The sequence below is a fragment of the Dipodomys merriami genome, unplaced genomic scaffold (assembly GCF_024711535.1).
Source record: "Dipodomys merriami isolate MVZ:Mamm:240054 unplaced genomic scaffold, mDipMer1.0.p SCAF_4, whole genome shotgun sequence".
Taxonomy (NCBI): Eukaryota; Metazoa; Chordata; class Mammalia; order Rodentia; family Heteromyidae; genus Dipodomys; species Dipodomys merriami.
The window spans coordinates 60252365-60272284 of record NW_027205603.1 but is presented as its reverse complement, the minus strand read 5'-3'; the positions used below and the strand labels follow the sequence as shown (position 1 = coordinate 60272284).

At 40.3% G+C, this 19920-nt stretch overlaps 1 protein-coding gene across 2 annotated transcripts in view; it reads left to right on the top strand.

Annotated features, from left to right (window-relative positions):
• Virma (vir like m6A methyltransferase associated) overlaps positions 1–19920 on the top strand; it is a 73493-nt gene that overhangs the window by 40982 nt on the left and 12591 nt on the right. For both annotated transcript variants that reach the window (XM_069991081.1, XM_069991080.1), the window contains exons 14-17: positions 481–716; positions 1695–1947; positions 6144–6361; positions 9794–9926. In XM_069991081.1, the coding sequence (XP_069847182.1) occupies positions 481–716; positions 1695–1947; positions 6144–6361; positions 9794–9926 (840 nt within the window). The remainder of the gene's footprint in view (positions 1–480; positions 717–1694; positions 1948–6143; positions 6362–9793; positions 9927–19920) is intronic.

The window sequence follows — 19920 nt, the reverse complement described above, 5'->3', positions numbered from 1 at the left end:
TAAAGCCATTGATTTTTGTTAAAAAAACAAAAGCAAACCCTCATTCTCCCCCCCCCCCAAAAAAAGACGTAACATAACTGAATGAGGATGAGATAAAACTGAAGCAAGATGGTCATTCAGGAAATATGGGGGGTAACATAAATTTTTGTCAAAGTGAGTTTTATTATGCTGTTATGTATACTTGTACTTATATTTTTCTGTTATTTCAAATCTTCTGCCCCCTCCCTTTATTATGTTATAGAATTTACCAATAACTATTGCCTCATTAATGTACTCTGTTCAACTGACTGCTAACCTGAGAACAATAAGGTTTTTTTAGAATTATTGAATTCAAACAATGTTTAATTGTGTAATAGAAAACTAAATGTTTTAGGCATGTAGTAAAAATGTTCATTTCTTAACAGTTCTTCCTGGTCAATTTTTATGACTATAAATAAAAATTAAAAACCTATGTACACACACATTATACTTTTTTAACAGGTTATTGAGCCACATGATATATCAGTGGCACTCAACACCCGAAAATTGTGGAGCATGCACCTTCATGTCCAAGCAAAGTTGCTCCAAGAGATAGTTCGTTCTTTCTCTGGCACAACCTGCCAGCCCATTCAACATATGCTACGGCGTATTTGTGTTCAGTTATGTGACCTTGCCTCACCTACTGCACTTCTGATTATGAGAACTGTGTTGGATTTGATTGTAGAAGACTTGCAAAGGTATTTTCATTTTGCCATGGAATTTTTTCCTCAAGTTATTCTCGACACCGATATACATTTTTTTCTTATATCAGGGTTTAGAATGAGTATATAACACATATCCATGTAAATGTATGTAAATGGTTTAAAACTGGAAATTAGTTGTTTTATTATTGCAAGCATAAAATACATGTAATTGTAAAGATTTGGAAAGGTGAACGATACTGGGCTTGGGGTGACTCAAGTGGTAAACTGCTTGGGAAGAATGAGGTCTTGAGTTTAAACCCTAGTTCTTGCCAAAAAGAAAAGGAAGATAAACTATGGAAAAGTAAATATTAAGAAAATATTAGGGCTGGAAAAGTGGCTTAGTGGTAGAGTGCTTGTCTTGCATGTACGAGGCTCTGAGTTTGATTCCTCAGTACCACACAAGCAGAAAAAGCTGGAAGTGGCGCTGTAGCTCAAATGGTAGAGCCCTAGCCGTTAGCTGAAGAACTGAGGGAGAGTTCCCAAGCCCAGAGTTTAGGCCCCACAACCACCCCCCCCCCAAAAAAAAAAAAGAAAAGAAAATATATTATTAAAAACTTGGACTTATAAAATTTTAGAGTCATGGTAAAATTCTAGAAGACTAAGCCAGGTGCTGGTGGCTCATGCCTGTGATCCCAGCTATTTAGGCTGAGATCTGAGAGGACTGTAGTTCAAAGTTAGCCCAGGCATGAAAGTTTATGAGACTCTTATCTCCAGTTAAACATCAGAAAACCAGAAGTGGAGCTCTGGCACAAGTGGTAGAGCACTGGCTTTGAGCAAAAGAGCTCAGGGACAGTGCCTAGACCCTAAGTTCAAGCCCCACTGCTGACAAAAAAATTCTAGAAAACTATCATATCCAAGAATGAAATGTTTTATACAAAATTTGTGTAAATTGATAATGTATAGAAAAATAAGTATTAAATAGTGCCTTTAAAATCAAGAACTTGTTTACTAAATATGTTAATTTTATTCCAGCACTTCAGAAGATAAAGAAAAACAGTATACTAGCCAAACCACAAGATTGCTTGCTCTTCTTGATGCTCTGGCTTCACATAAAGCTTGTAAATTAGCTATTTTGCACCTAATTAATGGAACTATTAAAGGTGATGAAAGATATGCAGAAATATTCCAAGATCTTTTAGCTTTGGTGCGGTCTCCTGGAGACAGTGTTATTCGGCAACAGTGTGTTGAATATATCACATCTATTTTGCAGTCTCTCTGTGATCAGGTATTTCTTTATAATTATTTATAAAGTTAGTGTGTATATGTATGTTTTAAAGCTCTTGCTATACATCTTGGTTGTGAACAAGGAGATGTCACCTATATTTTATTAGTCCTACTATTGTTTAGGAACATAAATTTGGTAAGTGAAGCAACAGTAAAATGATTTGTCGTTTCATAGCTTTTTGGGGTATTTCATGGGTTTCTCTAAAGAGCTTTTTCCTTATCCTTTGTAATGTTGCAGTTTTGGATAATTGCTTTTTTAAAAAAATTTTTATTGTGGGGCTGGGAAGGTGGCTCAGTGGTAGAGTGCTTGCCTTGCATGCCTGAGGCCCTGGGTTCAATTCCTCAGCACTACATAAGCAAAAAGAAAAAAGCCGGAAGTGGCGCTGTGGCTCCAGTGGTAGAGCGCTAACCTTGAGCTGAAGAGCTGAGGGACAGTGCCCAGGCCCAGAGTTCAGGCCCCACGACCGGACCCCCCCCAAAAAAAAATTTATTGTAAAGATGCTGTGTAGAGGGGCTGGATAAGTGCTTTTATAACACTGTTTCAACATTTTAAGGATGGTTAATGTCTATACCAATTACATTATATGCTAAGTCATGCTTGAATTTTATGGCTTTATTACTGAGTTAAATTATTTTGCCCTCCCCCTCCTTATTATTATTATTATTGCCAGTCCTGGGGCTTGAATTCAGGGCCTGGGCATTGTCCCTGAGCTTCTTTTTCTCATGGCTATCAACCACTTGGGCCACAGTGCTACTTCTGGCTCTTTCTATTTATGTGGTACTGAGGAATCAAATCTAGGGCTTCATGCATGTTAGCAAACATTCTATCACTAAGCCACATTCCCAGCACCTAGGACAACTTTTAAAGGCATTGAGAATTAGTGCATTGTTCACAAGATAACAACATTAGTTTTAAAAGCCAAATGTAATTGGAGTTTTTTTTTTTTTTTTGGTCGGTTGTGGGGCTTGAACTCTGGGCCGGGGAGCTGTCCCTCAGCTCTTCAGCTCAAGGTGAGTGCTCTACCACTTGAGCTACAGCGCCACTTCCGGTTTTCTGGTGGTTTATTGGAGATAGGAGTCTCACAGTCTCTCCTGCCCGGGCTGGCTTTGAACCGTGATCCTCAGATCTCAGCCTCCTGAGTAGCTAGGATTACAGGAGTGAGCCACCAGCGCCCGGCGTAATTGGAATTTTTTTAAGTGCTGAAATTTGAACTCAGATTCTTGGACGTATCAGGCAGTTACTCTACCACTTGAGTCATGTCACCCTAGCCCATTTTGCTTCAGGTATTTTTTGAATAGTTATTTTTCAAATAGGCTTGTACCTTGATCCTCTGTTTACACTTCCTGAATAGTTGAAATGAGGGACACTCACCACCACATCTAACTATTTGTTGAGATTGGTTCTTCTGAACTTTTCTTTTCTTTTTTTATTATGAAAATACCGTACAGAGGGGTTACAATTACATGGGCAAGGTAATGAGTACATTTCTTATCAAGCATTGTTGCCTCCTCTTTTGTTTACCCTTCCCATCCCTTCCCATCTCCCACCCCACCCCCCAACTTTTCATTTGGGCTGGCATTAATCTGTGATCTTCTCCATTTCTACCTCTTTAGTAATTAGAATTACAGATAGGAGCCACTGTGCTTACCTTTGTGTTTAAGATCTTTGGAGAAGGTTTTGATGCCTAACCGCATTTTAGATAGAATTTTTTTTTTCTTTTTCTTTTTTTTTTGTCAGTTGTGGTGCTTGAACACCGTGCTTGGGCACTGTCCCTCAGCTCTTCAGCTCAAGGCTAGCACTCTACCACTGGAGCCACAGCACCACTTTCGTTTTTCTGGTGGTTTCTTGGAGATAAGAGTTTCATGGATTTTCCTGCCCAGGCTGGCTTTGAACTGTGATCCTCAGATTTCAGCTTCCTGAGTAGCTACAATTATAGCCAGTGCCTGCTAGATAGAATTCTTTTTTTTGGGGGGGTGGGGGTGGGGGGAGGTCCAGTCGTGGGGCTTGAACTCTGGGCCTGGGCGCTGTCCCTCAGCTCAAGGCTAGCACTCTACCACTTGAGCCACAGTGCCACTTCCGGCTTTTTTTTTTTCCTGCTTATGTGGTGCTCAGGAATGGAACCCAGGGCCTCACACATGCAAGGCAAGCACTCTACCACTGAGCTACCTTTCCAGCCCCCTAGATAGAATTCTTTTTTTTTTTTTTTTTTTTTTTTTGGTCCCGTCGTGGGGCCTGAACTCTGGGCCTGGGCGCTGTCCCTCAGCTCTTCAGCTCAAGGCTAGCCCTCTACCACGTGAGCCACGGCGCCACTTCCGGCTTTTTTCTTTTTGCTTATGTGGTGCTGAGGAATCGAACCCAGGGCCTCTGGCATGCAAGGCATGCGCTCTACCACTGAGCCACCTTCCCAGCCCCTAGATAGAATTCTCATGCTAACTGATTATCAGATTTTTTTTTTTATTCAGGTTGAACTTTTTTAATATAGTTTTATATATACTTTTATATTAAGTTTTAAATGTAATTTTATTGTTATTATTAAGGTATTACATAGAAGGGTGACCATTTCTTAAGCCAGATAATATCATACTGAATGTTTTTAATAAAGTTTAATGTTGGAAAGCAAAAATCCAACTTGGTTATGTTTAAGACTCAAGTCAAGCCAGGCACTAATTGCTCACTTCTATAACCCTAGTTACTCAGAAGGCTGATATCTAAAGGTGGAGGTTAAAAAACATCCTGGGTAAACAAATCCATGAGACTCTTATATCCAGTTAGCAAGCAAAAAAATGAAGTAGAGGTATGGCTCAAGTGGTAGAGTAACAACTGTAAGAGGAAAAAGCCAAGCAAGAGCTTTAGGCTTTGAGTTCATGCCCTTGTTCGTGTGTGCGCATGCGCGTGTGCTTTGAGTTCATGCCCTTGTTCCAGTGTGTGTGTGTGTTTATCTTTTATTTATTTTTTGTCAGTCATGGGGCTTGAACTCGGCCTGAGTGCTGCCCCTGAGCATTTTAGGCTAGCTCTCTACCACTTTGAGCCACAGCGCTACTTCTGTTTATGTGGTACTGAGGAATTGAACTCAGGGCTTCGTGCATGCTAAGCAAACACTCTACCACTAAGCCACATTCCCAACCCTGACGAGAATATTTAATTGAATGATTGCTCTTAAGTGTTCATGAACTTTACCCATTCCTACACCCTTGTCCCTTTTTCATTTGATGTTGACACTAGGCTTGATCTCAGGGCTGAGCACTCTTGCTTGGCTTTTTTGATTAAAGCTGGTGCTTTTCTACTTCCAGTTTTTTGTGGATTAATTGGTGACAAAGTCTCATGGACTTCTGTGCCCAGGCTGGCAGATCTCAGCCTCCTGAATATCTAGGATTAAAATGTGAGCCACCAGTGCCTGTTTTTTTTTCATCCATTTTTAAATGAATTTTACATTTCAGTATTGATGTTTAAATTAAATTAAAATGTCTCTATATTATAATATAATTTTTATTTCTAATTAATATTTTTCTGTATAAATTAACATTTTTCTGTATATACCAGAATTAATTCAGTGATTTGAAATATTTTGGTACTAAAAGTAAGTTTTAGCCATTTGAAATTATACTCCAGTAAAGTACATATGGAAAATAAATATTTTAAGTGTTTTTAAAAAATTTTTTATTATTATAAAGATGATGTGATGATGTATATAGAGTATTACAATTATATATAAGTAAGGTAGTGAGTAAGTAAACTATGTCTTTTTTTAGGTGTTTGGTTGTTTGTTTTTTTTTTTTTTTTGCCAGTCCTGGGGCTTGAACTCAGGCATTGTCCCTGAACTTCTTTCGCTCAAGGCTAGCACTCTACCACTTGAGCCATAGCACCACTTCCGGCTTTTTGTGTTTATATAGTACTGAGGAATCAAACCCAGGGTTTCATACATGCTAGGCAAGCACTCGACCACTAAGCTGCATTCCTAGTCCCTAGGTAGGTGTTCTTATATTAACTTATAAAAGGCCAAAGCAACTCCTTTATTCTTAATATGTTTGAGTTTTGATATATTTGCTCTTGGTCTATTTGTTATGGGACTATAAAAACAATATTTTAATGAAATGATTAAGTATTTTTTGCTGTGTACTTCTGAACCAATAGTGCTAAATGATGGTGATAGCTATTTAGAAAATTTATTTTTTGTCTGCCCCTTCCTTCCTCCACAGGACATTGCCCTTATTTTGCCAACTTCTTCTGAAGGTTCTATTTCTGAACTGGAGCAACTCTCCAATTCTCTACCAAACAAAGAATTGATGTCCTCAATCTGTGACTGTCTCTTGGCTACCTTAGCTAACTCTGAAAGCAGTTATAACTGTTTACTGACATGTGTTAGAACGATGATGTTTCTTGCAGAGCATGATTATGGATTATTTCATTTAAAAAGGTAAGACTTTGTCCTCCTTTAATGTCTTATTAGATTTAAATTTTATTGACACTCATTCTCCCAAATCAGTTAATTTCTACCTGTTGTGAAGGGTTAAATGTATAATTTCTTCTATGGGAATTTTTTTGGTGTATATGTATTCATTAACAATGCTAGTAATGGACTTACTTTTAATTGGTGAGCAGTATTATAACATTCTGAATTGTTTCTAAATTTTAGTTATGGATAAAGCCTTGCACACAGCTTTTTGTGTAAACCTTAGTTTTTATTGCTCTAGGGTAGATATCTCTGAGTGAAATTATTGTGTCCTATGATAGATGTACATTTAACCTTAATAAGAAACTATAAAAATGTTTTACAAACTGGATATACCATTTTGCATTTGCATCTAATGCATTGCAGTGCATTAGAGTTGGTTTTCTTTTTTCTTTTTTTGGTTGTGGGGTTTGAACTCTGGGCCTGGGCACTGGCCCTTTAGCTCTTCAGCTCAAAGAGAGCACTTTACCACTTGAGCCATAGCGCCACTTCCAGTTTTCTGGTGGTTAATTGGAGATAAGAGTCTCATGTACTTTCCTGCTTGGGATGGCTTTGAACTGTGATCCTCAGATCTCAGCTTCCTGAGTAGCTAGGTTATAGGTGTGAGCCACCGGCAACTAGCTCATTGGCACACTTCTAGGGTTTTGGTCCCCCCCCCCTCCCCCCCAGTCCTGGGATTTAAACTCAGGGCCTAGGTGCTATCTGAACATTTTTGCTTTACCATTAGAGTTATAAGTCCACTTTTATCTTTTTTGGTGCTTCATTGGAGATAAGAGTCTTAAGAATTTTTTTGCCTGGATTGCCTAGAGCCACAATCCTCAGGTATCAGCCTCCTGAGTAGGCATGAGCCACTGTCATTTGGCTAGGGTTTGTGTGTGAGTGTGTGTGTGTGTGTGTGAGTGTGTGTGTGTGTGTGTGTGCGTGTATGGATTTTTGGTTTGAGATTTTTCTGTATTGTCTAGTTTGGCCTTGAATTCATGATCTCAAACAAGTCCTTCCTCTTAGCCTCCCAAGTAGCTGAGACTACAGGCTGGAACTACAGGCATGCAGGCATCTAGGTTCTTGCACATGTTAGTGCTTTATCACTAAGCACTGGCCATCTGTGGACTTTGTGTTTAAATAGCCCTTGGAAGAATAGTCTACTTTCTTAAGATTTTGTTGTTGTTGTTGGTGGTGGTGGTGGTCATGAGGCCTGAACTCTGGGCCTGGGTGCTGTCCCTCAGCTCTTCAGCTCAAGGCTAGCACTCTACCACTTAAGTGAGCCACAGCACCACTTCCAGCTTTTTCTGCTTATGCAGTGCTGAGGAATCGAAACCAGGGCCTCATGCATGCAAGGCAAGCACTCTACCACTGAGCCACCTTCCCAGCCCCCCTTTCTTAAGATATTATGCCATGTCTAAACATTGGTATAGTCTAATTTTGGACCCTTTCTCTATTCATTAACATAATTTTCCTTTATATTTAGTCTTTTTCCTGTTTCTTGTGCCATTCCATTTCAATATGCTATAGAGTTCTCACAAACAGCAATTGAATCTTTCTGCTTTTATTTTGCCTTTTTGTAGTCTTGTATGATGGCATCTTAGACTCTGTTATTTTCCAAATGTAAATACTGCATGTCTAGCATTAATTTCATACTTATTACTGTTTTGGCTATTATATCTTATAAGATATAACTAGAATAGTTTGCCCTTTAAATTCTGTTGATCAACTGAGAACTATATAAATGATGGAACAAGCCAGGTACTGGCAGCTCATGCCCATAATCCTATCTACTCAGGAGGCTGAGATCTGAGGATCATGGTTCAAAGCCAGCTTTGTCAGGAAAGTCCACAAGACTCTTAAACCAGAAGTGGCATTGTGGCTCAAAGTGGTAGATATCTAGCCTTGAGTGAAAGATTGCAGGGACAGTGCCTAAGTCCCAAGCTCAAACATGAGGACTGACATGAGCACATGCACCCCTCCCTCCCCCCACGAAGTAAAAAAATTAAACTGAAGGCTGGGAAGGTGGCTCAATGACAGAGTGCTGGCCTTGCATGTAGGAGGCCCTGGGTTCGATTCCTCAGCACTACATAAGCAGAAAAACCTGGAAGTGGTGCAGTGGCTCAAGTGGTAGAGCACTAGCCTTGAGCTGAAGAGCTGAGGGACAGTGCCCAGGCCCAGAGTTCAGGGCCCACGACAAGCAAAAAATAAATAAATAAATAAACTGGATACTAGTGGCTCACATATGTAGTCCTAACTACTCAGGATGCTGAGATCAGAGGATCCTGATTCTAAGCCAGCCTGGGAAGAATAGTTTGTGAGATTCTTATCTATAATTAACCACCAAAAAAATGTAAGGGGAAGGTAAGAAGTGGCGTAGTGGCAGAATATTTCTTTGTTAAATTGTGTACATGGACATACCAAAAAGTTTTTTTTTTTGGTCAGTCATGGGGCTTGAACTCTGGGCCTGAGTGCTGTCCCTCAGGTCTTCAGCTCAAGGCAAGCACTCTACCACTTGAGCCACAGCGCCACTTCTGGTTTTCTGAGTGGTTTATTGGAGATAAGAGTCTCACCGACTTTCCTGCCCTGGCTGGCTTAGAACTATAATCCTCAGATCTCAGCCTCCTGAGTAGCTAGGATTACAGGTGTGAGCCACTGGTGCTTTTTTGCATTTTTTAAATGATGAACTAAATTTTATTGTCTGAATTTACATAGTTCATTTCTCATACTATCTTTCTTTTTTTTTTTTTTTGCCAGTTCTGGGACTTGAACTCTGGGCCTGGGCAGTCACTAGCATTCTACCACCTGAGCCACAGTGCCAGTTCTAGTCTTTTCTGTGTGTATGGTACAGAGGAATCAAAGCCAGGGCTTCATGCATGCAAGGCAAGCACTCTACCACATTCCTAGCCTTTCATACTATCTCATATATATATATATATTGGCTTGTCCTGAGGCTTGAAATCTGAGCTTGGGCACTGTCCATGGGCTGCTTTTTGCTCAAGGCTAGCGCTCTACCACTTGAGCCACAGCACTACTTCTGGCTTTTTTTGAGTAGTTTATTGGAGATAAGAGTCTCGTGGAGTGCCTACCTAGCATGCATGAAGCCCTGGGTTCAATTCCTCAGCACCACATAAAGAGAAAAAGCCAGAAGTGGCTCAAGTGGTAGAGTGCTAGCTTTGAGCAAAAAAAGCTCAGAGACAGTGCCTACACCCTGAGTTCTGAGTTCAAACCCCAGGTCTGACCAAAAAAAAAAAAAAAAGTCTTGTGGAGTTTCCTCTCCGGGCTGCTTTTGAACCATAATCCTCAGATCTCAGTCTCCTGATTAGCTAGGATTATAGGCATGAGCCACTGGCACCCGGGCTTCATACTGTCTTTATATGCTCATATTTCAACACAGTATTTCCTCTCTATTTACAGTTCTTTAAGGAAAAACAGTAGTGCTCTCCATAGTTTACTGAAACGAGTGATCAGCACATTTAGTAAGGACACAGGAGAACTTGCATCTTCTTTTTTGGAATTTATGAGACAAATTCTTAATTCTGACACAATGGTAAGTGTACATATATACATATGTATTCATATTTGGTATTTTTTAATTCTGTAAACTTTGTCATGAGTTAAAAACACATTGTTTCAAAAATATCTTAAAACTTAAAAGTAGTGATTCTTTTTTTCTCTGCTCTCTTCCTATTATAAATAGCGCGTTATGATTTCTCTTTTATTTGTTGTTGTTGTTGTTTTTCTCCAGTCCTGGACTTGAACTCAGGGCCTGAGCACTGGCCCTAGCTTTTGTGTTCAGGGCTAACACTGTACCACTTGAGCCACAGCCCCCTCCCTTCTGGCTTTTTGTGGTTAATTGGAGATAAGAGTCTCCTGGACTTTTCTGCCCAACCTGGCTTTGAACCACAATCCTCCTAATATGTAGGAATACAGGCGTGAGCAGACAGTGCCCAGCTTTTTTTTTTCTTTTTTTTGGTTGGTCATGGGTCTTGAACTCTGGGCCTGGGGGTTGTCCCTGAGCTCTTCAGCTCAAGGCTAGCCCTCTACCACTTGAGCCATAATACCACTTCCAGTTTTCTGTGGTTCATTGGAGATTCTTAAGAGTCTGCTTAAGTTCCTGCTTAGGCTGGCTTTTTGAACCTTGATCCTCAGGTCTCAGTCTCCTGGTAGTGAGGATTACAGGCACCTGGCCCTTTTTTTTTTTTTTGACTCTCACTATATAGTCAAGTTGGCTTCAAACTTACTATGTAGCCTAAAGCTCAAATCATCTTGCCTTAGCCTATGAGTGCTGAGATTGAAAATGGATAGCAGCAGCACCTGAGACTGATTTATTTTTTTTTAAGATATTTAAGGTTATAATATATTGAAATCTTCTTTAGTTAGTAGGCATTGTTAATTTGAGAATAACCAATTATTTTGCAGCAGAGGAAAATACTACATATACTCTTCTTTTACAGTGATTCTTGACATTGAATTATCTTGCTCGCATAATTCAGAATAGTAAATTACTTAAATACTTAAGAGTTTTTTTAGTCTCTTAAAGTATTTCTTCATTGTCATGTAATTAAGTGTATGCTGATTCAGTTTTGGATATTGTTACTTTTTGGGTGACTAAGTTTAGAGTATCTTTTTTTTTTGGGTCCGGTCATGGGGCCTGAACTCTGGGCCTAGGCGTTATTCTTCAGCTCAAGGCTAGCGCTCTACCACTTGAGCCACAGCGCCACTCCTGGCTTTTTTCTTTTTGCTTATGTGGTGCTGAGGAATTGAACCCAGGGCCTCATGCATGCAAGGCAAGCGCTCTACCACTGAGCCACCTTCCCAACCCAGTTTAGAGTATCTTGGACCCATGTAATATATGAATTAACGGCTATTCAACCAGGTGCCAGTGGCTCATGCCTGTAATCCTAGCCACTCAGGAGGCTGAGATCTGAGTATTGCGGTTCAAAGCCAACAGGGACAGGAAAGTCCATGAGACTCTTACCTCCAATAAACCACCAGAAAACCGGAAACGGTGCTGTGACTCAAGTGGTAGAGCGCTAGCCTTGAGCTGAAGAGCTGAGGGACAGCAGCCAGGCCCAGAGTTCAAGCCCCACGAGGTACAGGCTTACCAAGTGGTCATAATGTGGGATTTCATAAGAAAAATGTGAAGTTATTATTTAGATTTTTTCTTATTTATAGAATGTATATAGAGACTGCTTAGTAAGCCTTTCTTAGTTTGCTATCATATTTGTATTGTCTGGCCATTTTTTTGTTTCTTGGTGTCAACTTGAACTCAAGTCTTCATATTCATGCTCTTGTAGCCTGTGCTACCTACCATTTGGACCGCACACTCCAGGTCAGCATTTTGCTGATTAATTGGAGATGGAGTCATACAGGCTTTTCTGCCTGGGCTGGTGGCTTCCATGATCCTTTAGGTTTCAACCTCCTGAGTAGCTAAGGAGGCATGAGCCCGTGCTGCATCCCTCCCAGCACCATCTTGCTAGTTTTTTTGATTTGTTTTGTTTTGTTGGTCATGGGGCTTGAACTCTGGGTCTGGGTACTGGGTACTGTTCCTGAGCTTTTCAGCTCAAGGCAAATACTCTACCACTTTGAGCCACAGCACTACTTCTGGTTTTCTGGTGGTTAATTGGAGAAAAGAGTCTCATGGAGTTTCCTGCCCGGCCTGGCTTTGAACCACAATCCTCAGATCTCAGCCTCCTGAGTAGGCTAGGATTACAGACAGGAGCCACCAGCACGTGGGACCTTGCTAGTTTTATTGGCAAGTGATCACACTTGATCTTAGCCAAAAGGCTAAGACGTGATTATTGACAAATTTATTGATTGTGTCATGTCTTGCTTATTAAAGTTATTATTTATCAGAGGCTTTATTTTGGGAAGATTGGCATATTTAACACTAGTTTTTTTTTTTCTTTTTGCTAGTTCTGGGACTTGAACTCAAGTCCTGGGCCTGTCCCTAGCCTCTCTATGGTCAAGGATAGCTCTCTACCACTTGAACCACAGTGCCACTTCCAGCTTTTTCTGTTTATGTGGTATTGAGAAATCAAACCCAGTGCCTCATACATGCTAAGCCACCTTTCCCAGCCCCGATAGCTATTTTAAAGATGTCGTAGAATTTTGCTTGATGGAAGAATATTTCACTAGATTCTAGGTAATATTAACAATGTTTTGACAGATTTTTATTACAAATTATCAACTAAACACTTTCTGACCCAAACCTACTAACTAGTATTCATTCATATTATCCACCATTTGCTTACTTTAGCCCCCCCAGTTGCTAATTAATATTTTATTTATACCTCATCAGTTTATTTCCCTTTTTTCAACACCTTCATTGAGAAGATTAAAGCAATCTGGTTATTTCAGAAATCTTTGATATTCCATCAGAGTCTTTCCTTATTCTTTGTAATCTGCTTTTCTCCATAATCAGAGAAAAATTGTCCCTGCATCACTTCATTTCTGTATATAAGCTAGATCTTGTAATAATTTTTCTGATTGCTTTTTTTTTTTTTAACCAATCTTTATGTCTCTAGCTATCTATCTGCCTGGTATATAGAAACTCTTGAATATCCAATGCAAAATTTAGTATCTTCCCCATAAACGTGATTGATTTTTTTTTGGGTGGGGGGGTTGGTCGTGGAGCTTGAACTCTGGGCCTGGGCACTGTTCCTCAGCTCTTCAGCTCAAGGCTAGTGCTCTACCACTATTTCCAGCTTTTTCTGCTTATGTGGTGCTGAGGAATCGAACCCAGGGCCTCATACATGCAAGCAAGCAGTCTACCACTGAGCCAGCCATGTTCCCAGGTCATGTTGAGTATTTTTATGTCTGTATTTACAAAGAATTTTGATCTATAACTTTGTTGTTTTTAAGAAGTTTTCTGTAAGTACTTATATAAAGGGATTTCAACATGTCAATTTATGAATACAGTGCATCTTGATCAATATCACCTCTTCGATCATTCCCCTTCCTCGTTTATTCCAACCCTATTCTTCATCTCATGTAACCGTCTCTTTCACCATCCTCCCCCTCTACAATTATTCCAGTCTCATCCTTCATCTACTCATGAAACTTTCTTAATAACCTCATTGAGAGGTTATTTTTTTGCTGGTTGTGGGGCCTGAGCTCTGGGCCTGGGTGCTATCCCTCAGCTCTTTAGCTCAAGGCTAGCGCTCTACCACTTGAGCCACAGCTCTACTCCTGGCTTTTTCTGCTTCTGTGGTGCTGAAGAATTGAACCCAGGGCCTTATACATGCAAGGCAAGCTCTCTACCCCTGAGCCACCTTCCCAGCCTGAGAGGTTATTTTTTAAAGAAGATTTTGTGAAGGATTGATTCATTTAAATATTTGGTAGAATCATAGGAAAATTATTGCATTTGAGTCTGGGATTTTCTCTACCACTTGAACCAAACATGAACCTCTGGCTTTTTGGGTGCTTAATTGGAGGCAAGAGTCTCATGGAATTTCCTGCACGAGTGGGCTCTGACTAACAATCCTCAGATTTTAGCCTCCTAAGTAGCTAGGTTTATAGGCACGAGCCATTGATGTCCAGTTAGGAAATTTTTATTTTATTTCTAATACTGATTCAGATGTGTTATTTAGTCTCTTCAGATTTTCTCCATCTTACCAGTTTCAGTAATTAGTATCTCCTTAGAAATATGTTCTATAATCTTTATTATCTAACATATAATTGTCCTTAGTGTTTTCTTACTGTTTTAAAGATGTCTGTTAATCTGTTACTGTTTATTTTTTTCATGTGTTTCTGTATATAAGTACATAGATACTCATATAGGTACCAGTATATATTAGAGGATCATGAATATGTGTGGACTTTTAGGTCTGCCCTCCACTTTTAAGATACAATGTTAGTACAGTTCAATTAGGTCATAGACAACGACCAGCTCTTTTCCCAAAGTACTTGGAGAAAGTTTTTTTTTGGGGGGGGGGAGAGGGGTCCAATCATGGGGCCTGAATTCTGGGCCTGGGCATTGTCCCTCAGCTCTTCAGGTCAAGGCTAGCGCTCTACCACTTGAGCCACAGCGCCACTTCCGGCTTTTTTCTTTTTGCTTATGTGGTGCTGAGGAATCGAACCCAAGGCCTCAGGCATGCAAGGCAAGCGCTCTACCACTGAGTCACCTTTCTAGCCCTTGGAGAAAGTTTTGTACAATTAAATAGCTAAACTTTTTGGATAATGAATAATGAAATTTGAAATAGAATTATATGCAGATTTGACAGAATTTCCATTTTCCTGAAACACCTCTAAATGGTATTTTTTTTCTGTCTTAAAAAATACAGAGCTGGGCACCTGTGGCTCATGTATGTAATCCTAGCTACTCAGGAGGCTGAGATCTGAGGAATACAGTTCAAAGCCAGCCTGGGCAGGAAAAGTCCATGAGACTTATCTCCAATAAGCCACCAGAAAGCTGGAAGTGGCATTGTGTGGCACAAGTCGTAGAGTGTTCACCCTAAGCTGAAGAGCTGAGGGATAGTGCCCAAGCCCAGAGTTCAAACCCTAAGGCCCACCAAAAAACAAAACAAAACAAAAACCAAACTTTACTAGTTATCATAGTAGCATATACAGGAAAGATGAAAACATGCTGAACTTAAACCTAGATTTTCTTACAGTGCTTTTAATAATAAGCAAGTTGATTAAAATTTAAATGTCATTTTATTTTGTTCAAAACTGTTTCTAGGTATAGCTCAGTGCTGGAACACTTGCCTAGCGTGCGTGAGACTCTGGGTTTAACCCCAGCACCAAAAAACAAACAAACCTGTTTCTGTTCATAATAATGAAAAAGAAAGGTAATATGGAGAGATGAAATTGTTAGATTGTTCTAAATATCTTAATGATTTCTTAGTTTAATTTTTGGGCAACTTTTAAACCTAATAGTATTAATATACTAATGTTAATGATCTTTGGCTTCCTCCATTTAGCTCCCTATCCTCTTTAAATGGACTGTTTAGGTTCACAGCAGAGTTAACTGCTTGAGTTCTCGTATCTTCTACCTCCACACAAATGCCAACTCCCACTCTAGGCATCTCAAATCACAGCATTTGTTAAATATCATGAACCTACATTGACATATCCCAGAATTGAATTGCAGTTTATATTAGAATTCAAAGACATTGTAATATCTTCCTCCCAATCACTGTTTCTTTTGTTTCCATGCATCGCTTTTTTTTCTTTACCTTTTATTTTATTTTTTAATTGTGAAAATATTGTACAAAGGGGTTACAATTACATGGGCAAGATAATGAGTACATTTCTTATCAAGCATTTGTTACATGATCCTTACCTCAGTGAGAAAGCCTCTAGTTTCTTACCATCATTATGATATGTGGCTGTTGGTTTTTTTGGTAGATGTTCTGCAGCAAGTTGAGGAAGTTCCCCTGTATTCCTGGTTTGCTGAATTGGATTTTTTTAAATAATTGGATTGTTTTTCTTCTTTAGCCTTATGATGTGATAAAACTGATATGATACCATGTAATTTTTTTTGCTGTTGTCATGGGACTTGAAACCAAGGCCAGTACACTGTTCCTGAGTTGCTGCTTCTTTCTTTTTTTTTTTTTTGGTCTGTCATGGGGCTTGAACTCTGGGCCTGGACGCTGTCCCTCAGCTCTTCGGCTCAAGGCAAGTGCTCTACCACTTGAGCTACAGAGTCATCTCCAGTTTTCTGGTGGTTAGTTGGAGATAGGAGTCTCACAGATGTTCCTGCTGGTGCTGGCTTTGAACCACTATCCTCAGATCTCAGCTTCTGAGTAGCTAGAATTACAGGCATAAGCCACCGGTGTTTGGTTCCTGAGCTTCTTTTGCTTAAAGCTAGTGCTTTTCCTCTTGAGCCACAGTGTCACTTCCAGCTTTTTTGGAGATAGTTTATTGGAGATAAGAGTCTTACGGATGGGCTGGGAAGGTGGCTCAGTGGTAGAGTGCTTGCCTTGCATGCATGAAGCCCTGGGTTTGATTCCCTCAACTCTTCAGCTCAAGGCTAGCACTCTACCACTTGAGCCACAACGCCACTTCCGGCTTTTTTTCTTTTTGCTTATGTGGTGCTGAGGAATCGAACCCAGGGTCTCAGGCATGCAAGGCAATTGCTCTACCACTGAGCCACCTTCCCAGCCCTACCTTTGGTAGGTTTTTTTGCTCATTGCTGACACTCTTACCACCTGAGTCCTGCCTCTATAGTTTTTTGCTGGTTAACTGGAGATAAGAATCTCAAATTTGGGCTGGGAATGTGGTTTAGTGCTAGAGTGCTTGCCTAGTATGCATTAAGCCCTGGGTTTGATTCCGTAGTACCACACAAACAGAAAAAGCCAGAGTGGTGCCATGGCTCAAGTGCCCAGACCCAGAGTTCAAGCCTCAGGACTTGCAAAAAAAAAAAATCTCAAATTTGTCTGGGCTAGCTTCATACCTCCATCCTTATGTCTTAGCCTCCTGAGTAACTATGATAGTAGGCTTGAGTAACTGGTGTCCAGCTTGGTATGTGGTTGCTTATTTTGGCAGTACTGGGGTTTAAACTCAGGGCTTGTTAGGCTGGTACTCCTTTTTTTTTTTTTTTTTTTTTTTGGTTATTCATAGGGCCTGAACTCTGGGCACTGTTCTCAGCTTTTCAGCTCAAGGCACTTGAGCCACAGTGCCACTTCTGGCTTTTTCTGCTTATGTGGTGCTGAGGAATTGAACCCAGGGCCTCATGCTTGCAAGGCAAACACTCTGCCAATGAGCCACCTTCCCAGCCCAGGTCTTTTATGCATTGTTGCATTTGATTATTTAATGTTTTGTTGAGGATAATAGTTTTGGTATCTGTTTGTGAGATACTTTGGTTTGTGGGTTTTTTTTCTTTCTCTCTTGTTTTTGTTCATCCTGGGGCTTGTACTCAAGGTCTGGATTTTTATCTTCAAGGCAAGCACTCTGTCACTTGAGCCACAGCTCCACATCTGGTTTTTGGTGGCTAATTGGAGATGAGTCCCATGGACTTTCCTGCCTGGGCTGGCTTTGAACTGTAATCACCAAATCTTAGCCTCTTGAGTAGCTGGGATTACAAGTGTGAGTTACCAGCATCCGCTTTAGTTTTCTTGTAATATGTTTGGTTAATTTAATAAAGCCATATGTTTCATCTGTCTTGACTGTGGGGGTATGTAGGGACTTAATAGGAGGTGGCCATATACGTGGAAGGATGAATGGTGGGAAATAGAGTCATACATGAAAGTGGAACTTGGAAACCTGATAAGATTTGTGGATGAGAGAATGATAGAAGAGGTGATTCTGATCAAAATGCATTTAAATTTAACAGGCCCATACACAAAAATGGACATGTTAATTGAAACTACTTTGTATAGCTGTTGAAGATAACTAAAAAAAAATGTCACAGGCTTCTTCATGATAGGGATACATTCTGAGAAATATTAAATTATTTAATTGCTATGTGAATATCACTTATACAAATCTAAATGGTATAGCCCAGTATGTCTCTAAGCTCTGTGACACAGCTTATTGCTCCTTGCTACAAACCTCTGCAGCATGTTACTGTATTGAATACTGTAGGCAATTGCAACATGTTGTAATAGCTACAATATCAATAGGCCATTGAAATGATTCGGCTTCACTACATAATTTTGTGGTACACTGTTTCATGTCTGTCTGTTGTTGACCAAGATTTCCATCTGTGTTTGCCACCTGTATTAATATTTTCCTTATAGAATGAATTAGGAGATATTTCCTCTGCTTCTGTCTTCTAGAAGAGGTTGAAAAGAATTGTGATAATTTTTTTTTTTAATAGAATTTAGAGTTATCGCTAAACCTATCTGGGCCTCTCCCTCTTTTTATGTGTGTTATTTCTTATTTTGTTCCAGGACAGAGGCTTGGGCTTTGGGCTTTTTTGCTTAAGGCTGGAAGTTTTATCTCTTGAGCCCTGCTCCCATTTTCAACTTTTTGCTAGTTAATTAGAGATAAGAATCCTCAGCTACTCTGCCGGTGATGGCTTCTAAACTGAAATCTTTCAGCCTCTTGAGTAGCTAAAATTATAGGTGTGAACTCATCTCTCTCTCTTATTTTAAACTTGATTATTTTCTTTTTTTTGGGGGGGGGAGTCCGGTTGTGGGGCCTGAACTCTGGACCTGGGCGCTGTCCCTCAGCTCTTCAGCTCAAGGCTAGCGCTCTACCACTTGAGCCACAGCGCCACTTCAGGCTTTTTTCTTTTTTTTTCTTTTCTTTTTCTTTTTGCTTATGTGGTGTTGAGGAATCGAACCCAGGGCCTCATGCATGCAAGGCAAGCACTCTACCACTCAGCCACCTTCCTAGCCCCTAAACTTGATTATCTTCAAACTTGATTTTGGTATACTTTCTGTGAGCTTTAAAAATACTAATTACCGGGGCTGGGAAGATGGCTCAGTGGTAGAGCACTTGCCTTACATGTATGAGGCCCTGGGTTCCATTCCTCAGTACCACATAAGCAAAAAGAAAAAAGCTGGAAGTGGCGCTGTGGCTCAAGTGGTAGAGCGCTAGCCTTGAGCTGAAGAGCTGAGGGACAGCGCCCAGGTCCAGAATTCAGGCCCCACGACTGGACCCCCCTCCAAAAAAATATACTAATTACTGGGCTGGAAAGGTGGTTTATTGGTAGAGTGCTTGCCTTGCATGCATAAGGCCCTGGGTTCAATTCCTCAGTACCACATGCACAGAAAAAGCTGGAAGTGGTGCTGTGGCTCAAGTAGTAGAGCGCTAGCCTTGAGCTGAAGAGCTGAGGGACAGTGCCCACAACTGACAAAAAACAAAACAAACCAAAAACTAATTACTATATTTGTGATTCAATTAAAGTGAACTTGCTACTTCTTGGAGAAAGTATCATGAATAACTAGGAAGGACAAGAGAAGCCATTTGTCATCTAGCTAATATACTTCTGCAAGAAGTGTGTAATCTCTTAGGTTTAAACCTCATCAAACTTTAGGGGACAATACCTGTAAGCAGAAGTGTTTTCTTTCTGTTCCTGTCAGTATATTCTTTCTGCCTTTTTTTTTTTCCTGTGAGAGTGGTACTGGAGTTTGTACTGAGAGCCTTTGGTGTTCTTTACTTATTTGCTCAGCTGGCACTGTATCATTTGAGCAATGACACTAGCCTTGCTTTTTCCTGATTATTATGCAGATAGAACATCCAGGACTTTTCTATCTAGGTTTGCCTCAAACCTTGAACCTCCAAGTCTCAGCCTCCTGAGTAGTTAAGATTATAGGTCTGAATCATTGGTCCCCAGTTGGTACTTTTTAAGAGAGGGAGGGGGGTTATAGAATTTTATTATCATTTAATATGTTGTTGGAGCTGGGAAGGTGGCTCAGTGGTAGTGTGCTTGCCTTGTATGCATGTGGCCCTGGGTTCGATTCCTCAGTACCACATAAGCAGAAAAAGCCAGAAGTGGCGCTGTGGCTTAAGTGGTAGAGCAGTAGCTTTGAGCTAAAGAGCTGAGGGACAGTACCCAAGCCCCCATGACCGACCCAAAAAAAAAAAATGTTGTACAGAGGGGCTACCATTTCAGATGAGTATAGTTCTTTTTGGGTGTCACCCCTTCC